Here is a 19,061-nt window from a genome sequence, read left to right as displayed (position 1 = left end):
TTTCACATGTTTTGAAATGATAACGTAACACATTTGAAAAACTATACATTTTAAAGCTTGCTTTATAGACTCACCTACGTTTACACGCTAATTCCAATGTGTTTAGCATCTTTTAGTAAGACTGTAGTACGAGACCAATTTAGCCCGACATGTGAAACGATAGTGTCATAGAAGCGACACAAGATGACGTGGTTGCTTCAGAAAATGTGATTTTCATTTCTCATTTTGTTTTAGGACACTATCGGTTAAGTTTAGGTGTTGGTTAAGGGTAAGGATGTCTTTGTTCACCTCTCATTTGCTTTTAGGACAATATTAGTTAGGTTTAGGTTTGAGTTTTAGGTTAGGAGGTACGTTTTAATCATTAATCCCTCCATTTAATATTCACCTTAAAAATCGTATCTGATTACGACACAATTTCTCTCGCTTTTGGCGCCCCCCGCTGGACATTTCACTGAGAAACTGCAACTGAATTTGTAATAAAGCATGTCAATTCATTTTGAAAATAAATTATTTAAAAATATTTATTAAAAATAATAGGTTCTTTGAAGCACCTGCAGGTCTTCAGGTTCAGGTCACTGTGTAAAGGGTTATTAAGTTGGTGTGGGAGGGAGGAGGGATGCTCATTGTAGAGTCCTCCACACTGCCGACTTTGGTCGGCCTTTTTCCCTCTCGGGGGCTAATTAGCCTGATTAGGGGTCGGGTGTGCAGAATCACGACCCGGCCCCGCCCTCCACCCTGCCACAGGTGGCTATATGCTTCTTTGGAGATTGGAGAAGTTCTTGATGTTACAGATTATAGGTTATAGGTCGATGTTATGTTATTGGTTTTTCAGATCAGTGTATTGGTTTCAGGGTTCTTTCAAGCCCCAATATAAAGATGGTGGCTTTGTGAAGCCTGTGGAAGTCCTCCTATTGCATCAGGCTGTAAAACCTTTTAGGATCTAATTGAAACATATCACAAATAAATCAGGCTGCATCTCAAGAGATCTAAGCAAAAAACACCAGTGACAATTTTCCATTTAGCTGCTAATAATATTAGTATCTATATCCTCAAACATACTGTATCTCCGTTAACATATGATGTATTATTCATAGATGCCCTACTTTAATCTATTTATTTTGGTTTAACCAATTTCTCCTTTAAAAAGCCCATTTGACATTTAATGTCACATGACATATTTCTAAATGTCTACCACACCTATGTGGAAAATGGGGTTTTAAAATAAGATTTTCAGCTACTACCTGTGCGTGACTTGCGTCCCACGCAAACTAGACATGGTCTCTTCCAGATTCTGCCGTAGGTCAGCAATGTTTTTGACAGTCCTCAATCGTCTGGTCTCAGGATCTTCACCTGAATATGATATATCATTATTTATGTCATTTATTTCTGTAAACCGTACTTGACATCTTTACGTTCGATCGGACAATTTAAGAGTTCATGTAAATTTAAAGAGACATAGAAAAAGATTATAAGTAATCATCAAAGTTCTTGTATTTGGACTAATTTGTATGATCAAATGTTTCCCTACTCATTCTTTTGAGCATTAGGGTTTACAGTGTATTGCATGGAAACAAATCTTTAGAACTTCAATCAACCTCAATCAACAATACCTCAAAATTAGCAACATTCTTTAATACATATAGATCATCATTATTAAAAAAATATTGTATGCTATTAGATCAATACATTCACCCCTCATTAACTATTGAAAAAGTTACCTGACAGGTCCTCCGTAGAACTCTGGTTGATCTTATTCAAGCTACTGGAGTCACTACCAAGACATCCAGAACTCGGGATTGTGCTAACGTTTCCATCTGCCTCACTCTGAGACCTAAAAAAAGAGGCATTCAAAATAAAAAATAAAAATAAATAAAAACCTTTCAGTCATGTAGATGAACTTACACATTACACACTTATTCCCTGTGACAGTTTGGCTAGAAGTGGTCATGCCTGACTAATGGAATCCTTTTAGGAAAACAAACACAGGGCAAAGAGTATGTTTCAGAGGAAATACCAGTCAATCTTTTTACAGCTGAGCCTGACGGGGAGTCGTTATTCACATGTGAGCATGCATGTTCACTTACTAGGGTGGTTAGCAATGACTTTTCTAATGCAAATAGTCCCATAATCTGAAGCAAATCAATAAGAGACTGTAAAATAAGGACACCAGCACTGTGAAATTTTTTTATTACATCACTGCTAGGGATTTGATATTGGTTACCAGGCCTTGCAATGCATTTGCTAAAGTGTTCTGATTGGTTTTTAGCATGTTATGTGGTTGCCATAGAGTTCTGTGTGGTTGCTAGGACGGTTCCAGGAGGTAGCTAGGGTGTACTGAATGCTCGTTTACCAGTGTTGGTGTAATCTGATTACAAAATAATTAGTTTATGTCATATAATTACTTAAGTCAAAACATTATATTTGAATTTTGTTTGGAATTGTTATGTTTTGTATTTGTTATTACAGTTACTGACTTTCACTTAAAGGGATAGTTCACCCAAAAAATTATTTTTTTTTGACTCACCCTCACAGCTTCCCAGACTTTCTTCCGCAGAACACAAAAGAAGATTTTTAGAAGAATATTTCAGCTCTGTAGGCCCAAACAATGCCGACTGGATCACTTCTGAAGATATGGATTTAACCACTGCAGCCTTTTAGTGATATTTGGAGCTTCAAAGTTTTGGTCACCATTCACTTACATTGTGTGGTCCTAAGGAGCTGAGATATTCTGCAAAATCTTAATTTGTTTTCTGCATAAGAAAGAAAGTCATACACATCTGGGATGGCATGAGGGGAGAATTGTCATTTTGGGGTGAACTATTCTTTTAAGTTTATTGCTATGAAGTACATAACATATGACAGTTCAAGAGTCACTAACAAGTCCTTGTAAGGGAGAAACATGATGTTGAGTGTATGACTGATCATCCACCAGGTGAAAATCATTTAAAAAAGTAATAGCCCCTCTTCAATAAGCCATAACATTTGAGGTATCATTAACGTGCCAAGTTATGAATATGCCTGTAACCCTAAAGCCCAAAGTATACTTGACATGGTTTTGACAAGAACGCTTAGCGTCCAGATGGTAGCCTCACAAATATACTTCATTTGACTGTGTGCGCATTCACAGGCGTCTGGCGCATGCACACTATGACTGCTCTGAGATACTGAACTATTTCTCTTCAGCAATTTAGACACATAGAGATGCCTTTATACTCCTTCAGACTCAAGTTATACAAATGCAGGTTTGCCCAGACCTCCTCACACATGCACTTTTGATGTGCACATCCACTGTTGTTGTTTCTACTTTCATCTCTTAATGTTCAATGGCGATTACATCTTCTTCTAGCTCTGCTTCGTGACAGCAAAGGCTCAATTGTGATTGCTGCCCCCTTGTGGACCCACTAATTAGTGCAGATAATTACATGCGCATGCTCATTCTGCATGTTCCGTATGTGTAAGTGTGGTGAGAAAAATCGGGGAGCATGCGTTCAGTGCACAAGCACTCTGCTGATGATGAAATTTCCATCACACATCCTGTACACATACACTATAGTGTTCGCATCTGACCGAAGTGTACTTTGGGCTTAAGTATGAGCCATAGTAGTAGTGATGCTTGCCTTGAAAACACCACTAAATATTTATCTCAAATGATTCAAAAGTTTACAATCAAAACCTGGACTTAGTAAGACCAGTAAGTATTAGAAAGTCTCAGTAAGTCTTACCTGTACATAAAGGGTGCAACGGTGGCTGTATTAGGATGGCTGTATTGCTGCTGGGGCTGAGGGAGCTGCACACTGACTGTGTTGCTGGCTGTCGATTGTGTACTGCTTCCATTGGCCACTGGGGCGGCACTGTGTGTTTGATGTGCTTTGCCCTCAGTGGAAGCCAGGCTAGAAGAAGATGAGGAATTTCTCCTGTCCCTGTGAAGTCCCAGACCCCCTCCAAGACGCATACTGCGTGGCCTCTCATTGTCTTTACCACCGAGGGGCAACGCTGAGCTTTTCACGGCTCCGTTTCCTGTGGTTTTACTTCCTGGTTTTGGGATACCACTTTGCACAGGGGCGGAGCCATCTTTCTTGGTACAGCCTGCTTTGCTGCCTTTGGGTATCAGGCTTGCGATTTTAGAGGTTTTCCTGGGCTCAGCCTCAGAACAAGTAACACCACTTGAAGCAACGACTTCTTCATTAACTTCCTCTACTTTTTCCGTGGCAGGGACGTGCTTCAACCCCTCTTTTCCATTTTTGTCTTTTTCCTTAGCTCGTTCTTTTTCTTTTTCCTTTTCCTTTTCTTTATCCACTGCCTTAGTTGAGCCTTTCTTCGCTGTGAGCGCCCGACTAAAGGTCCGTTGTGCAATCCCCTTCAAAGCAATCTTTGGGCTGCTGGTTGTCATCGTGACAGCGCTCAAGCTGTTCACGGGTCTGACGTTTCCATCAATTTCCTCCGGAGGTTCTTTATTCGAACCAGCTTCTACTCTTTCCAAAACCAAACCGCCATCTTTCCCTCCTGACGTTGGTGTAATAGCACCCTCTGTTTGTGTGGAAGACTTGGAGCCTCCTTTGCTGTTGAAAAGTTTGAGTTTCTCCAACATGGACTTCTGAGGCAGAGCTTTAGGGGGCGGTTCTGCAGACACAGGCTGCTTGGCTTGAACATCTGCTTTGATGGAGGTAGCGGTGGGCTTGGTGCTCTGAGATTTGCTTCTCCAAGGTTTGCTACTCGAGTTGGGCTGGGGGATGGCTGACGATGAGGATGATAATGCCACAGTGCTGGTGCTAACAGAGGTGCAGGCGGTCACAAAGGGTGACGGAACGTGCTCAGTCAAGCCTTTAGGATGTGAGGTGACACTCTCGGATGATTCTGGAAAGGAAATGACAAAATAGGTGGTGTTGAAAGATCCTGAAATGGATTTAACACAAATAATAACCCTCTTATGGTCTTCGATCATTTTTGACCGGAATCACTTTTGCTGATTTAAAAAAATAAATAAAACAAGTCTTCCGGTACAAGACTCGGTGACATTTCCTCCACTTGCCATCTGAACATATAAAAAAAAAACAACACCTTTTGTCTTCATGGTCAAAATTGATCGACATTGAAAATGAATGGGAAAGACCATAACACAGAGCAATTAGTTTTTTATTTGTCAAATAAAATCAATAAATTTGCCACAATGCAGACAAAAACACATTTATTTATTAACAGAAATTAAATGATAAGAAAATAAAACATCCAGAGTGCAAAACATACACACCAAATCACACACACACACACACACACACACACACGCACACACACACACACACACACACACACACGCATAGAACACTGCAGCCACCTACTGGTTATTATTGTCACGACACGATTTTTAAGTCATGTTATTTATATTTTGTTCACCAGATGGCAGCAATCTGCCTCCAATATATGCCACATTCTAAAATATTCCTCGTGTTTCATGCTATAGAAGTTTATGTTTTCATTGTACAAAAGTGTCATAAATTTGCTTATTTGCATATGCAAATTAATGATAAAACTGAGATATAAAATCTCCAATAATAAGCACATCATTTCATTGTTATTACTTCAGGGAAGAAGAAATGGTATCATTACCATCATTAAAAAAAATAAAAAAATAAAAGGTTACACCTTTGCCCTTTCTGGTCAAAAATGATCAGGAGGACCAAAGGCAGGGCTTATTTATGAAGACCATAGTAGGGTTAAAACAAACTGAATCAAATGCTGAGAAAAACAAGAAGAGAGGAAAGGAAAGGATGGATATTAACCAGGGATGTGTATTCACACTGTTCTCCCGGCCCATAAAAGGTTAGTTACTCCAGTGTTATTGTAATCGTTAGCTGTGCACAGCCCAGCTGAGATCCACTCTAAAGTGTTTACACTTAAACAGTAAGCATGATTTTAATGTCCATTCAAGACAATCCAGGCCAAATTTAGCTACTGTACTATCTGACAAACACAGTCAAAACTTAAAAAGCTCTCCAACTTTTGAAGACAAAAAACATTGGAAGATTTGAAGACAAAGCATGCAAAACCATAATAATCAGCGAATCAAAGTCGAGTATTACCCAGCGGTAATATAAAGTGACCGTTGACAAAATAAACAAAAATATACAGTCGTGCAATCTGACACTGCATTTTTGGCCAATTAATTAAAAAAACAATACAAACTTTCAGAATGAAATTGGCTTATAGCTCACCCAAAGAAATACTCATCTTTTTCCAAATGAAAATCATAGACAGGGTCACAGTGCCTTACACTCAGTTCAAATGATTTCTACAAGTCAAATTAATCTAAGAATTATTCACCTGGCTGGTCCATTTCTTAAAGTGCGCAAGTTTCATGGTCAGTCTGGTTCACTCAGTTCACTCTCAGAAGTCTCCAAATAAAACTGTGACAGCAAACAGTGTTGAGTTCTCGCACAGAAACCCACCATCCCTCTCTCTCTGGCCCTCATTTAAATGTCTCTCTCTCTCTCTCTGTCTCTCTGCACGTCCAGATCTCCCACTCTCACTCTCACACTCCCTCTCACTCTCTCTCTCCCTCTCCTTATTGTGCCTCTATAGATCTTGCTCTCTCTATTTTGTCAGTGTGCCGGTGGTCCAGACCAAAAAAGATCTAAAGTCTAAACCCTAAAGAGTTTCAAATTTAAACAAAGAAATAAATAAAAAATAGTTGAGTATACTGTACCAACATTACTCAATTCATACAGTATGAAATTTTGCGGTAAAGCTATATGAAGCTATAAATGCATAACGAATCGCCAGAGCTCCTAACGTTCATTATTTATCATTTTAAAAAACAATGCAAAATAAGAAAAAAGGTCTACTGTTTATTAAGCTTTGGAGCGATATATGGTATGAATACAGTCAACCATTCTGTGAAAGAACTTTTCATATCACTGCTGGATCATTTTTGCTATTCATGATCAGACGTGGGGAAAAACAGTGTTCTCCTCTCATTCAATTTGGCATTTAATGAGCAGAGCAGAAATAAAGTAGCAATTAGGAAGTGATTAAAGTCCAATTAGCCATGCCAGCTGGAGAGAAGTGGGTCAGACTGCTAATGACTTCCAATAGGAAGAGTGAGGAAAGAGGGGGCAGAGGGGAGGACAGGTCATAAAGAAGAACTACCTGACGTAGTTATAGAGATTAAAGTTGGGAGAGAGCTGATACAACTAGATTTTTACATTTTCTTTAGAAGCGGTGCTTGCCTGTGCATCCATGCTGCTAGGATGCTGAGGGTAATTGCAAGGGAATTGCTATGCGGTTGCTACGGTGTCCTGAGCATTTTTGTTATTTATTTGCATAATGCTATGCATTTGTTATTGTGTTCTAGATGGCTTATTCTGGTCCCTAGATTTGACTTGGATCCCTAGTTTAATGTAAGTCTATGTAACATTTATATACAAGCAATAGCAAACCTCTGTTTTGAGGTGTCATTAATGTCTGCAGTGCAATAGGCTTAGGGTTTAAGAACAAATCTCTAACCCTAAGTATGAGCAATATAAATATAGTTGCTAGTCTTTTCTGTAGTTACTTCCTCAAACAAAACAATACTATGATAAATTGCAGACACCCATTACTGTGCATCATTCACACAACAAAAATGTTTCCACGCTATCAGGAAACTCTTGAGCAACTTCCAGCCCTCGGGGTTTGTGGCCCTTACAGTTCCTCTTTAAGTCCATATTTAAGTGATTAAATCTCCACTGCACAATAATAGCTATCATTAGACTCAAATGACCACCCTAGGAGAACCAACTAATATAGGGTTTATGCCATGTTTCATTTCGCACCTTGCCACTTATCTTCCTTTCCGTTTTAAGTCATTTTTCATTGAATACATTTTGAACACTTTCAACCCACTAGGAATGTAGTTTATTTGCTGCCTTTGTCAAGAGTTCAGCCACTTATGCTGATTGTGTTTTGTTGTCTTTGAGGCTGAGCTCTGACGCTCTTGTTTAGTGTTTTGTCTAGACCATGTGAGAGTGCATGGCTTGTCCTTTCAGCACTGTCATGCATTCTCTTGTCTTGTCGGTTACTGGCACGAGTGCATTGCTCTTGTGTCATTCTTGTGGCATGCACTCTAGTCAATTGTTTTGTGTTTGTCTCTCGCGACCCTGGGCACGCTTTGCGTTCCATTGTCATGTTGTGCTGGGCCGCTTCGGTCTTTGTGCCTGCTTATTTGTGCCTGAACCCTTGTTTAAATGCCCCATCTTGTCTATGGTTTGGCATAAGCGCATGTTGCCTTTGTCTTGGCGATGTGCGCTCAAATCATTCGGGTGTTGTGTCTGTGAAAGCACGTGGCTTTGTTTAGTTTCTGTATTGCCACGTGTCTCTCAGTCTTGCGTCACATCATCAAATATTTGTCTCCTCATTATTAGTTTATTATTTATTATAATAGTTAACCTAAAAATGAAAATACTCTCAATATTTGTTTCTGTTCAGCACAGTGAATAATTACAATAGTGACTGTTTCGTCCAGAGACAGTTAAAGAAATAGTTCACCCAAAAATGAAAATTCTCTCATCCTTTACTCATCCTCATGTCATCCCAGATAGGTATGACTTTCTATATTCTGCAGAAACAAACACTGATATTAAAAAGAATATCTCAACACTGTATGTCCATACAATGCATGAATGAATGGTGACCAGAACTTTGAAGCTCAAAAAAGCACATAAAGGCAGCATAAAAGTAGTCCACAAGGTTCCAGAGGTTAAATCCAAGTTCTTTTTTTACTACAAAATTCTCCTCCCTGCCCAGTAGGCAGCAATATGCAGAAATGAATAATGTTAACTGGCAAAAACAAAAGAAGAAGAATGTATAAGTGAAAGTGGACATTTATAGTAAAAAAAGGACTTAAATATTGATCTGTTTCACACCCACACCAATTATATCACTTCTGAAGACATGTATTTAATCACTGGATTTGAATGGATTACTTTTATGCTGCCTTTATGTCCTTTTTGGAGATTCAAAGTTCTGACCACAATTCACTTGCATTTTATGGACCTAAAGTGCTGCCATATTCTTCAAAAAAAACTTCATTTGTGTTCTGCAGAAGAAAGAAAGTCATACATATCTGGGATGGCATGAGGGTGAGTAAATTATGAGAGCATTTTCATTTTTGGGTAAACTACCCCTTAAGAAAAATCAAAGTTGTGCCAAAATTATAACTATACATTTTTACTCTGTGCACTACGTTTGAGTATCTCGACCAGAAGATTCCTCATAGCCATTATTTTTGCCATTCCGTTTGTGACGCTAGTGCACACATGTTAAACTTCACCGTAAACTTACTTCATTTTTTTGAGCTGTCGACCTCTTTCCACCCTCCCTCTCTGTTGCTCTGCTCTCTCAGCTCATGTCATCTCAAATGAGGCTTATATGTGCTTTAAAATTCACAACAGAAACAATATGATGGCACACACAGAACAGTTCATTTCTAGAGCTTGTCAAATGCTTGAACTTCTTCTAAACACACTCACACAAATCCTCTGTTCTGTGATACTATGGCCTGGTCACTTTCTCACTCAGCTCAGCATTAAGTAGGTCACATACACAGAATAACTGAGCTAAATGCATTATGGCAGAATCAGTCAGCTGACGCCATTTATTTCACTAAATTTCACCATCACAAGACCAAACATCTGAACTCTTCAACTGCACACATGCCACACTTTACAGCTGGAATATACAGTACAGTGGCCACACTTAAAAATGTATGAATGGCACTGTATTAGATGATAAAACATCAAACCAAAAAGCATTTCTTCTAGAGAAAGATAGCACAAGCACAATGTAAACCATCAGGTTTGAAATGATAAAACAACTGGTACAGTTTGTATTGTGACAAAATGTATTGTGACACTTTATGGTTGTCAGATGTTAGAGGCATATGTCCATAGTTAATGTAATAAACTACAACTTTGATTACTCTGCAAGGACACCTAAACTGACTTCTTACATCCACTAAAGTTCACCCAATCATGAAAATTCTCTATTTATTTACTCACCCCAGATATGTATGACTGTCTTCTGCAGAACACAAATTAAGATTTTTAGAAGAATATCTCAGTTCTGTTGGTCCACACAATGCAAGTGAATGGTGACTAAAGTAACTCCAGTGGTTAAATCAATGTCTTCAGAAGCAATATGAATGGTGTGGGAGAGAAACAGATCAAAATGTAAGTCCCTTTTACTATAAATCTCCACTTTCACTTTCACATTCTTCTTCTTTAGTTTTTCCCCACCTACTGGTCAGGGCTGGTCAAAGGAGAATTGTTCTAGTCACCATACACTTGCAGAGCTGAGATATTCTTCTAAAAACTTAGTGTTCTGCAGAAGAAAGAAAGTCATACACATCTGGAATGGCATGAGGGTGAGTAAATGATGAAAGAATTTACATTTTTGGGTGAACTATTCCTTAATTCTGTCATCGTTTACTCACCCTAATGTCGTTCTAAACCCATAAAACTTTCAGACTTAGCTGTTAAATCTCATTTGTGCATTGCAAATTCAATCTTAGCATATCAAAAAGCGTCACACCAAGTTTAACGTCAATGACACCAAACAACACTGGTTTTGATAGCTACGGTGGAGGGGAAGATTTTCAGTTTCTAACAACTGTCAATGGTCTGTTTAGTAAATAACGACAGACAATAGTCTGTTCCTCAATCAAAGCTGTTGTATCACTGTAGAAAGACTTGTCTCATGGTTTGTGCAGGGGAGAGATGAGAGAGTGAGGATCCAAAGGAACAAAGAAACTCAGGATATATATATATATATATACAGTATATCACCGATCAGCCACAACATTAAAACCACCTGCCTAATAATGTGTAGGCCCCCCTTGTGCCACCAAAACAGTGCCAACCTGCATCTCAGAACAGCATTCTGAGGTGATATTCTTCTCACAACAATTGTACAGAGTGGTTATCTGAGTTACAGTAGACTTTGTCAGTTTGAACCAGTCTGGCCATTCTCTGTTGACCTCTCTCATTAACAAGTGTTTCCATTCAAATAACTGGATGTTTTTTGTTTTTGGCAGCATTCTGAGTAAATTCTAGAGACTGTTGTGAATGAAAATCCCAGGAGATCAGCAGTTACAGAAATACTCAAACCAGCCTGTCTTACACCAACAATCTTTTTGTGTTCCACGGAAGAAAGTCATATGGGATTGAAATAACGTCAGGGGAAATGTTTGAACAATCCCTTTAAACTCTAAAAGTTCCTCCATATAAATACAGAGAAACAGGACAGATTGCTATCATGCTGGAATTTGAAGTCACGGCGCTGTGAAAATCTGAAAGACAGCCCTTTCTCTTTCTCTCTCTCTCCCTTTTTTCTCTCTCTTTCATCTTAGCCACATTCTCAGGGCCAAAAACGCACTAATTGGAGCTCAATTAATGCAGAAGCTTTCCACGCTTCATTTACTCCACTCTTGGAGCCAGTACCACACATACACAAACACACATCCATTCAAAACATCTTTCAAACAGCTAGAGTTGGTGTGACTTGCTAAACTCAGTGTCATTATAAGCAGTTATTTCCAGCACTGACTGCAACATTTACTACTCCAAACTTAGCATAGCCCGGTCACAGAGCACACTGAGCAGAAAGGTCACAGAAATGTGGTTGACATGTGTCAGCACAGTGACCACTTACTTAGAGGTGCAGACATCCAGTAAAAAACCTACTATCACATGGACAAATTAATTTAGGCTATAGTGTACTGTACATAAACCCCATAACATAGGCTTGTATTAGAGTGGACTGCTCCACTTTGGCCAAGCAGACAATATAAGCTACAAAATATTAAAGATTTGGATGACAAACCTAATATAACTTATTCATACTTATCACAAACTTTGGCCATCATGGATAATACAAGAGACACTATTCTCTTCCAGAACATCTATATGCGTGGATTATCATTTTAACTACCGTAATTTCCGGACTATAAGCGACTTTTTTCCCACGCTTTGAACCTCGCGGCTTATACAATGACGCGGCTAATATATGGATTTTTCCCGCTTTCAAATTTTATAAAAAAAAATAATAAAAAAAAAACATTCTGTGACGTGCTCAGTTTTTTGGCGGTGTGAAGCTTTCATTAGACCAATGAAATTGCCGAACGGGTTAAGGTCAAAACAACTTTTTTTGTTTACTGTTTAGATTAAATCGAGCGCGCTCAAACTTCCCATCATTCTGATTACGGTAGTAAGGTAGTACGGTGGCAAAGACATGGAGAAACACATATGATGCTGCTTTCAAGTTGAAGGCGATTGATCTGGCTGTTGCACGGGAGCTTGGTCTTAATGAGTCGATGATAAGACGTTGGAAACAGCAGCGTGATGAATTGACTCAGTGCAAAAAGACAACTAAATCTGAGGCTATTCAACTCCGACACCGAAGGAGATGACTTCAGTGGTTTCATGTGCACAAGAGGAGGAAGATATTGACCAATGACTTTCTTGGTAGGCTACTGTTTACTGCAAATGTTTTATTACAAGCCGTGTGTGGCAGCGGGGGCGTGGTCAAGCGCCCGTCCGGGAGAGAAAAGCTGTAAGGGCGCTTACACCTGCGCTAAATTATGTCTAACACCGGTGTCTAATTTCAAGTGCCCTGCTTCACGTGTCCTTCTTGGGAAAACTGTCACACGGGCACCAGTGTGACAGTTTTCAGCAGGGCACTTGACGTTCCAGGTAAGGCTTTTAATGGCCACAGCAATGTTTACAATCAATTTTATAAAGTTTCTCAATTCTTCTATGCGCCAACACTAGACTGACGTGTGTCACTCTCTCAGCTCTGTGGCTGCTGCCTTTTTATGCCGCTCTCCCCATGCTTACTGAAATTAGACACCGGTGTTAGACATAATTTAGCTCAGGACCCACAGTTTTTATAAATGGATCTATAGTATTTTAGATCAGTAGTTAAAGTGAGATCAGCGTATGAAATACTGATATTAAAGGAAAAGTGTGTCTTTTCTGTGCCATAGCATCACCAAACGGATTTGCATATATTGCAATATAAGTTTAACACATTGTGACATCACAATGTGGAGGAAGTAAAGAATGAGTAATTTTGGCAGCTTGGTTTCAACAAATGCTCCTTTCGCAGTGAGGTGGAAGTTTTGAGTTCTGAAATTTACAGTGTATTTTTGTAGTGCAATGAACTCTTGCAAAATTTGATTCCTCATGTCATGACCCTTTTAAGGCTCTGAAACTGGCTGTACCTTTGGCCTGAGCTGCTGCAGGTTTGGCTTTATCGCTGAACACCTGACTCCGGCGGTTCCCTGCTGAACTGATGGACCCTCGAGGGGAATTCTCACTGCTCACAGTGGAAACCCTCGAAGTGGGGCCAGGTAACCTGCCAGGGTGAGAGAGAACAAAACATTAATACAGCAACACAATGACCTAGTCAAGTTACCTCCAGGTCTTTATTTATCTTCTGGAACCCCGTTTAGCTTCTGTTTATGAAAACATGAAAGGCTTTTTTCAAGAAATAATTCAGTGAGAGACTAAGAGAGACTTTTCTGTGGACCTCTTGCTCTTGAGCTTTATTCAATTAATTCCCAGTTAATAACATAAGATGGAAAGCATCTTGAAATCTCTTAATTGGTCTGGTGTGCTTTTCATTTACGTGTAGTGACTGAGGATCTCCTATCGGTGACCCATGTTCAGACTATAGGACCATGTGGCCAAGAGGAGGAACCATGTGTTAAAATTACACTGCTGCTTATTGGACCTCCTCACAACTGTTCACTAATGTAGCCAGGCTGGGAGACCAGCTTAGACCAGCTTAAACCAGCTTAGACCAGCAAACTAACTTAATCAGCAGGGATGTCAATTCACTTGAGGTGCAGAGATGGTGCAACATATCCATACTGCTGTTTAACCAATTGCTACTGCTATTGCCCATGCTATTGAATGCTTTATGTAGCATTCAAGTTTACAAAGCAGTGCAAGTCAAACTGGAGAGGTGTGAGAGTGTGAGACATGGCCGTGAGCCTTATGGGTTTTCGGTAATGAACCAAAGATAAGGTGAAAACGAGTGAGAGTCTATAGCACAACTGCTTAGCTCGCAAACAGTAGTGTATACACTGTATATTGTGCACCTGAACAATTCAAGAACAAATTACTCTGAATTAAAAACATATTTATTTCCCCAAAGTGTGGTAAAAGACCACATCAAAAATAATTAGATACACCCATCTGTGGTTGAAGGTTCACAACTAGAGCTTTGATTATTGCCACGCATGAGCGTCAACAGTTAGCATTGCAGCTAAATATTTTCTCCTCCTCTTGAAAAAACTTATCTTAAACCAGCATGCCTTAAATCTTATCTTAAACCAGCCTAAGGTGACATGCAGGTATTAGATGACCACCAAGTTGGTTTCCAGTGGTCAGGCTGGACTAGTTTGATAAACCAGCTGAAAAGTAGCTTAGCCAGGCTAAAGCATCTAACACTATTTGCACTCAGCAGTCAACAGCATTTGTGGCATAATGTTGATAATCAAAAAATATTATTTCAAGCAAAAATCAGTAACAGTGAGGCACTTAGAATGAAAGTGAATGGGGCCAAATTTTGGAGCATTTAATTGCAGATATGTGAAGATTATAATTTTATAAAAGCACTTACATTTATCCTTCTGTAAAAACTTCTGTTAGAAATGTATTATTTGAGTTGTAAAGTCGTTTAAATTGTCATTTTTACAGTCGTTTTAGGGTTTTATGGGTTATGGTGTTTCATTGTCATGGCAACGAAGTAGTTCAACTGGATATAACTTTACACAGAAAAGGTTTTAAGCATTTTTATCACACTAAAATCATCTTAACACACATATTGTTAACGCCTTGTGGCTATACTTTTAAAACAGTGATTATGTTTATGTTTACAGATCAGTCCCATTCACTTGCATTGTAAGTGCTTTAATGTATCCCTCCATGACTTTTGCTTTTTTTTAAAGAAATGGAGAAACAAGTCGATACATTTTTCTGTTGAGCAGCTCTGAATTTAAGCAGCAATCCAGTTTCTCCTTATATGTAGATATACATTACATTTATATAAAAGTGATCAAAATAGAAAGTATTAGTGCCATTATCTGCGATATAGGATATTATACATTCTTAATCCTATACAGATAGGTCCAGAACCCATTCTAAACGAAATATTTCAAAACAGATTGCTAGATATTGACATAAGGAAATATGCGGTAGACTCCCTTCATTTTTATTTGTGATAGGGATTATAATGTGACATTTCTCCACCAGTTCAAGCCTTAAAGCCATGATGATTGACAGGCAAATAGACTAATCTCACCTAAAAATCAAGTCTAGCTTAATGTCATCTCACTGTCATGTAAAATACAGTGACATCTGTAATGACCTATAAGCTACTCATATTGCTGCATATTGTGTGGGCTTTAAATTGCTTATAAGTAACTAAAACGTTAAGGAGATTTTTAACTGCAATTGCAACTATGCACCATTTGATGGCAAACTTGTGCCAAGTGTTGCCAATAGTGAATGGTAGAATATTGGACTACACCAACATTTAAACTGGGAATGTTTGAATAGGCCGATTCAGTGTCTTTTTAGTGTAGTTATTGTTTTTAAAAAAAGATTACACATGTGGAATGCATTTACAATGCATTTATGTCACACATCCAAACCAAATTTACAACAAAGACCACTCTGTCAGACAGCACAATTAATTATTAATAGCAAACTCAAGCAAGGCATCACACAGAGGGGCTATTTTAAAGTTATCACAGCTCACTGGACAGACATTTCCACTGGGACATGTTCTCAGATAACATCGCCTGACAGAGTCATGAACTTCTGTCTGGACAGATATCTTCAAAAAAATCTTCATTCCACCATGATACGACGTTAACTTTCTTTCCAATTTTGTTTAAAAATGTTTTTTTTTTATCTATTTAATAAAATATATACAGTATGTAACACGTTCTATAAAACTCATTATAAATGCATTCATGACACCTTCTATAATACACTGAAATCCATTACATATTATAATAATCACATCAAACCACATTTATAATACATTGTAATACCACTCACCTATTCAAGCATTTACATGCATTACCTCTACATGTTTTAAAGAGTGTAATGCATAAGGATAACACATGACATAACCCCAGCAATGTGGTATTGCTCATGTGTTTAAATGCATTAAGTTTAAGCAATAACCCAATCGTTATAACTGTGGTTACATGAAAACATACAACTGACTATTAGGTGTATTTTAAGGCATTATGAATACATGATATTATTTAGTTCATAATGATATATATATATATATATATATATATATATATATATATATATATATATATATATATATATATATATATATATTGATTCACACACAAACACAATATATATATATATATTATTGATTTAATACTGATCAGTGTTTGTTGCAATGGATCCACTGTAGCTAGGTTCTGACTTTTTATGGACACACTGTACATGGGTAAGGCCACAAAATAGCATGCAGACAGTAAGTGAGGAAAAGAAGGGTGATGGTGAACAGGTTGCTTGGGAGGAAATGCACAGGAGCACAAGGTGGGAATGAGAGCGCTACCTAGAAGACTTTTTCTGACCAATGGAAAACTTGAGTTTACTCTGAGAGGCATCCCTAAATCGAAAGAAGAAACAGGCAAAGAGAGAGACACACAAACATAGACAGAGATGACTAACAAAGCTAAGAGAATGAAGACAAATTGTGACAGATTGCTTAAAATGAAAAAATAAATAAATCCACAATCAATTGATACAACATATGCAGCCTACTTTAATTATGTTTCTTAAAATCTGAGCTTCTGTACAGACAGACTGATAGACAAAACAGACATTTGAGATGAAATACAAGAAATACTCATGGTATTAATGAGGATACACAGTACCTGGACTGCATCTCCGCCTGGGCTTTGTGTGAGTGTGAGGCTGAGGTGTTTGTCCCATGCGAGGAGGAGATCAGCTGGGCTGGGGCGCTGCTCTGCTGGCTTAAGGGTTCGTGCGAGTGCGTGTGATGTGTGTGCGTCTGTCGATTCGCCTGCTGCTGCTGCTTGTACCGTGACAGGCTAAAGAAAAGCCCCAAGATGGCTTTCAGATTTCCATTACGGATCTCTGAGAGAGGAGTAGATGTTAAACAAGGAGAGGTTGTTTAGTATAAATTTGCAGACACTAAAATTTGAAGCATGCTAATTACAAAGACAGTCCCTGTGAAACTCACAACCATTATGTTAGCTGCTCTGATCCTTAACCAGTATAAGTAATCTTTAGTCAGACACTTTCATCTAAAAGTGACTTCCAGTACACTTACTACAGCGAGCAACCTTGGGTTAAGTGTCTTACTCGAGGGCCCAATGGTGATAGCTCGTTCCTACAACCTTCCATTTATCATCTCTGAACTGTAACCACTGTAACACCACCAATCAAGTGGGTCATAATGATAAAGGCATCCTCATTTAACCATACTGTCACATAGTTCCTGACATACCACATTGGTGTAATATTCCAAATAGATTTTCACACAACACTTGACCATTGGTTAAAGGAGCACTCATTATTTGTATTGTTTTCTCAATAAAAAGTTGTACCTGTATAGTAATTTTGAAACATATGTATAAAAAATGACAGCTCACATGAGGTAAATCTACCTGGAGAGGGTCCCCTCATGGGGGCTGCCATGTTGGGATCACATGACCAGCTGAATACTTCTCCCTTAATCACCGTAATCCCCCTGATATTAGACATTTTCCCTCATGGATTACTGTAAATGAATCATGGCTGACTGTAAATGGTAAATTTCTACAATGCCATTGGTAGCTGAAAACTATTGCATTACAATGATGGTGCCTCCAAGCGCACATATATACATTTGAAACAATTGAAAGAGGGGAAATATCTCATTATTAAACAAATATTTTTCTCCAAAACATGTTGGCCACAATTATTGGCACCCCTAGAAATTGTTATGAGTAAAATATATCTGAACTATATTTCTATTCATATTTGAAATTTTTTTAGTACACCTGCGTGACAAGGAACATGAAATTGTTCAGCCATGACTTCCTGTTTCACAGGGGTGTAAATATGGCACAGGCCAAATTCCCTTAATCATAAATCACAGTGGGTTAGACTAAAGAATATAGCTCTGATGTGCGGCAAAAGATTGTTGAGCTTCACAGAATGGGAAGTGGCTATAAGAAAATAGCCTAAGCACTGAAAATGGCCATTTCCACCATCAGGGCAATAATTAACAAGTTCCAATCAACTGGAGATGTTAAGAATCGGCCTGGAAAAGGACGTGTCGCTATATTGTCTCCATGCACAGTGAGGAGGATGGTTCAATTGGCCAAAGAATCTCCAAGAGAATGCAGAAATTAGATCTTGGGGTCAGAAAGTCCCCTTCATCACAACAAGTTTGGGAGGGTTTCAAGTAAAAAGGCTCTGCTCTCATCCAACAACAACTCAAGCATCTTCAGTTTGCGACACATTCAAATGCGACTGGGTTCTATGGTCAGATGAAACAAACAAAAAAGAGCTTTTTGGCAGCAAACACCAGAGATGGGTTTGGCACATACAAAGATATACCCAATGCCAGTGGTTAAATGTGGTGCTGGATCTTTATATATATATATATACACATACATACAAATACAAAATATCTTTAATGAAAATATAACAACTTGCTCCCAATTAATCTCAATCAATTCCAGATGGATAAAATGCCACGGGGGCAGTGGTGACTCAGTGGTTGACGCTCAGGGTTACTGACCAGAAGGTCGGGGGTTCAAGCCCCAGCACCACCAAGATGCCACTGTTGGGCCCTTGAGCAAGGCACTTAACTCCAGGTTGCTCCGGGGGGATTGTCCCTGTAATAAGTGCACTGTAGTGCCCCCCGCTTTGGATAAAAGCGTCTGCCTAATGCGTAAATGTAAAATCAAGTCCTGCCGTTCTAGTTGAATATCCTGTAAAATTGGTTGTGAAAGCAGTTTCATTTTGACTGTA

The 19,061-nt window shown here is 38.7% G+C and overlaps 1 protein-coding gene across 1 annotated transcript in view; it reads right to left on the bottom strand.

Annotated features, from left to right (window-relative positions):
* LOC127640618 (neuron navigator 2-like) overlaps positions 1-6,459 on the bottom strand; it is an 83,599-nt gene extending 77,140 nt beyond the window's left edge. The window contains exons 1-4 of the mRNA XM_052123322.1: positions 6,319-6,459; positions 3,723-4,854; positions 1,719-1,831; positions 1,242-1,350 (exon numbers count right to left, since the gene is read on the bottom strand). Coding sequence (XP_051979282.1) covers positions 1,242-1,350; positions 1,719-1,831; positions 3,723-4,854; positions 6,319-6,331 — 1,367 coding nt within the window. The 5' untranslated portion in view covers positions 6,332-6,459. The remainder of the gene's footprint in view (positions 1-1,241; positions 1,351-1,718; positions 1,832-3,722; positions 4,855-6,318) is intronic.
* Between the last annotated feature and the right edge of the window lie 12,602 nt (positions 6,460-19,061).

The sequence above is a fragment of the Xyrauchen texanus genome, chromosome 1 (genome assembly GCF_025860055.1).
Source record: "Xyrauchen texanus isolate HMW12.3.18 chromosome 1, RBS_HiC_50CHRs, whole genome shotgun sequence".
Lineage (NCBI taxonomy): Eukaryota > Metazoa > Chordata > Actinopteri > Cypriniformes > Catostomidae > Xyrauchen > Xyrauchen texanus.
The sequence above is the reverse complement of the archived record's forward strand: the minus strand, read 5'-3'. Positions and strand labels throughout refer to the sequence as shown.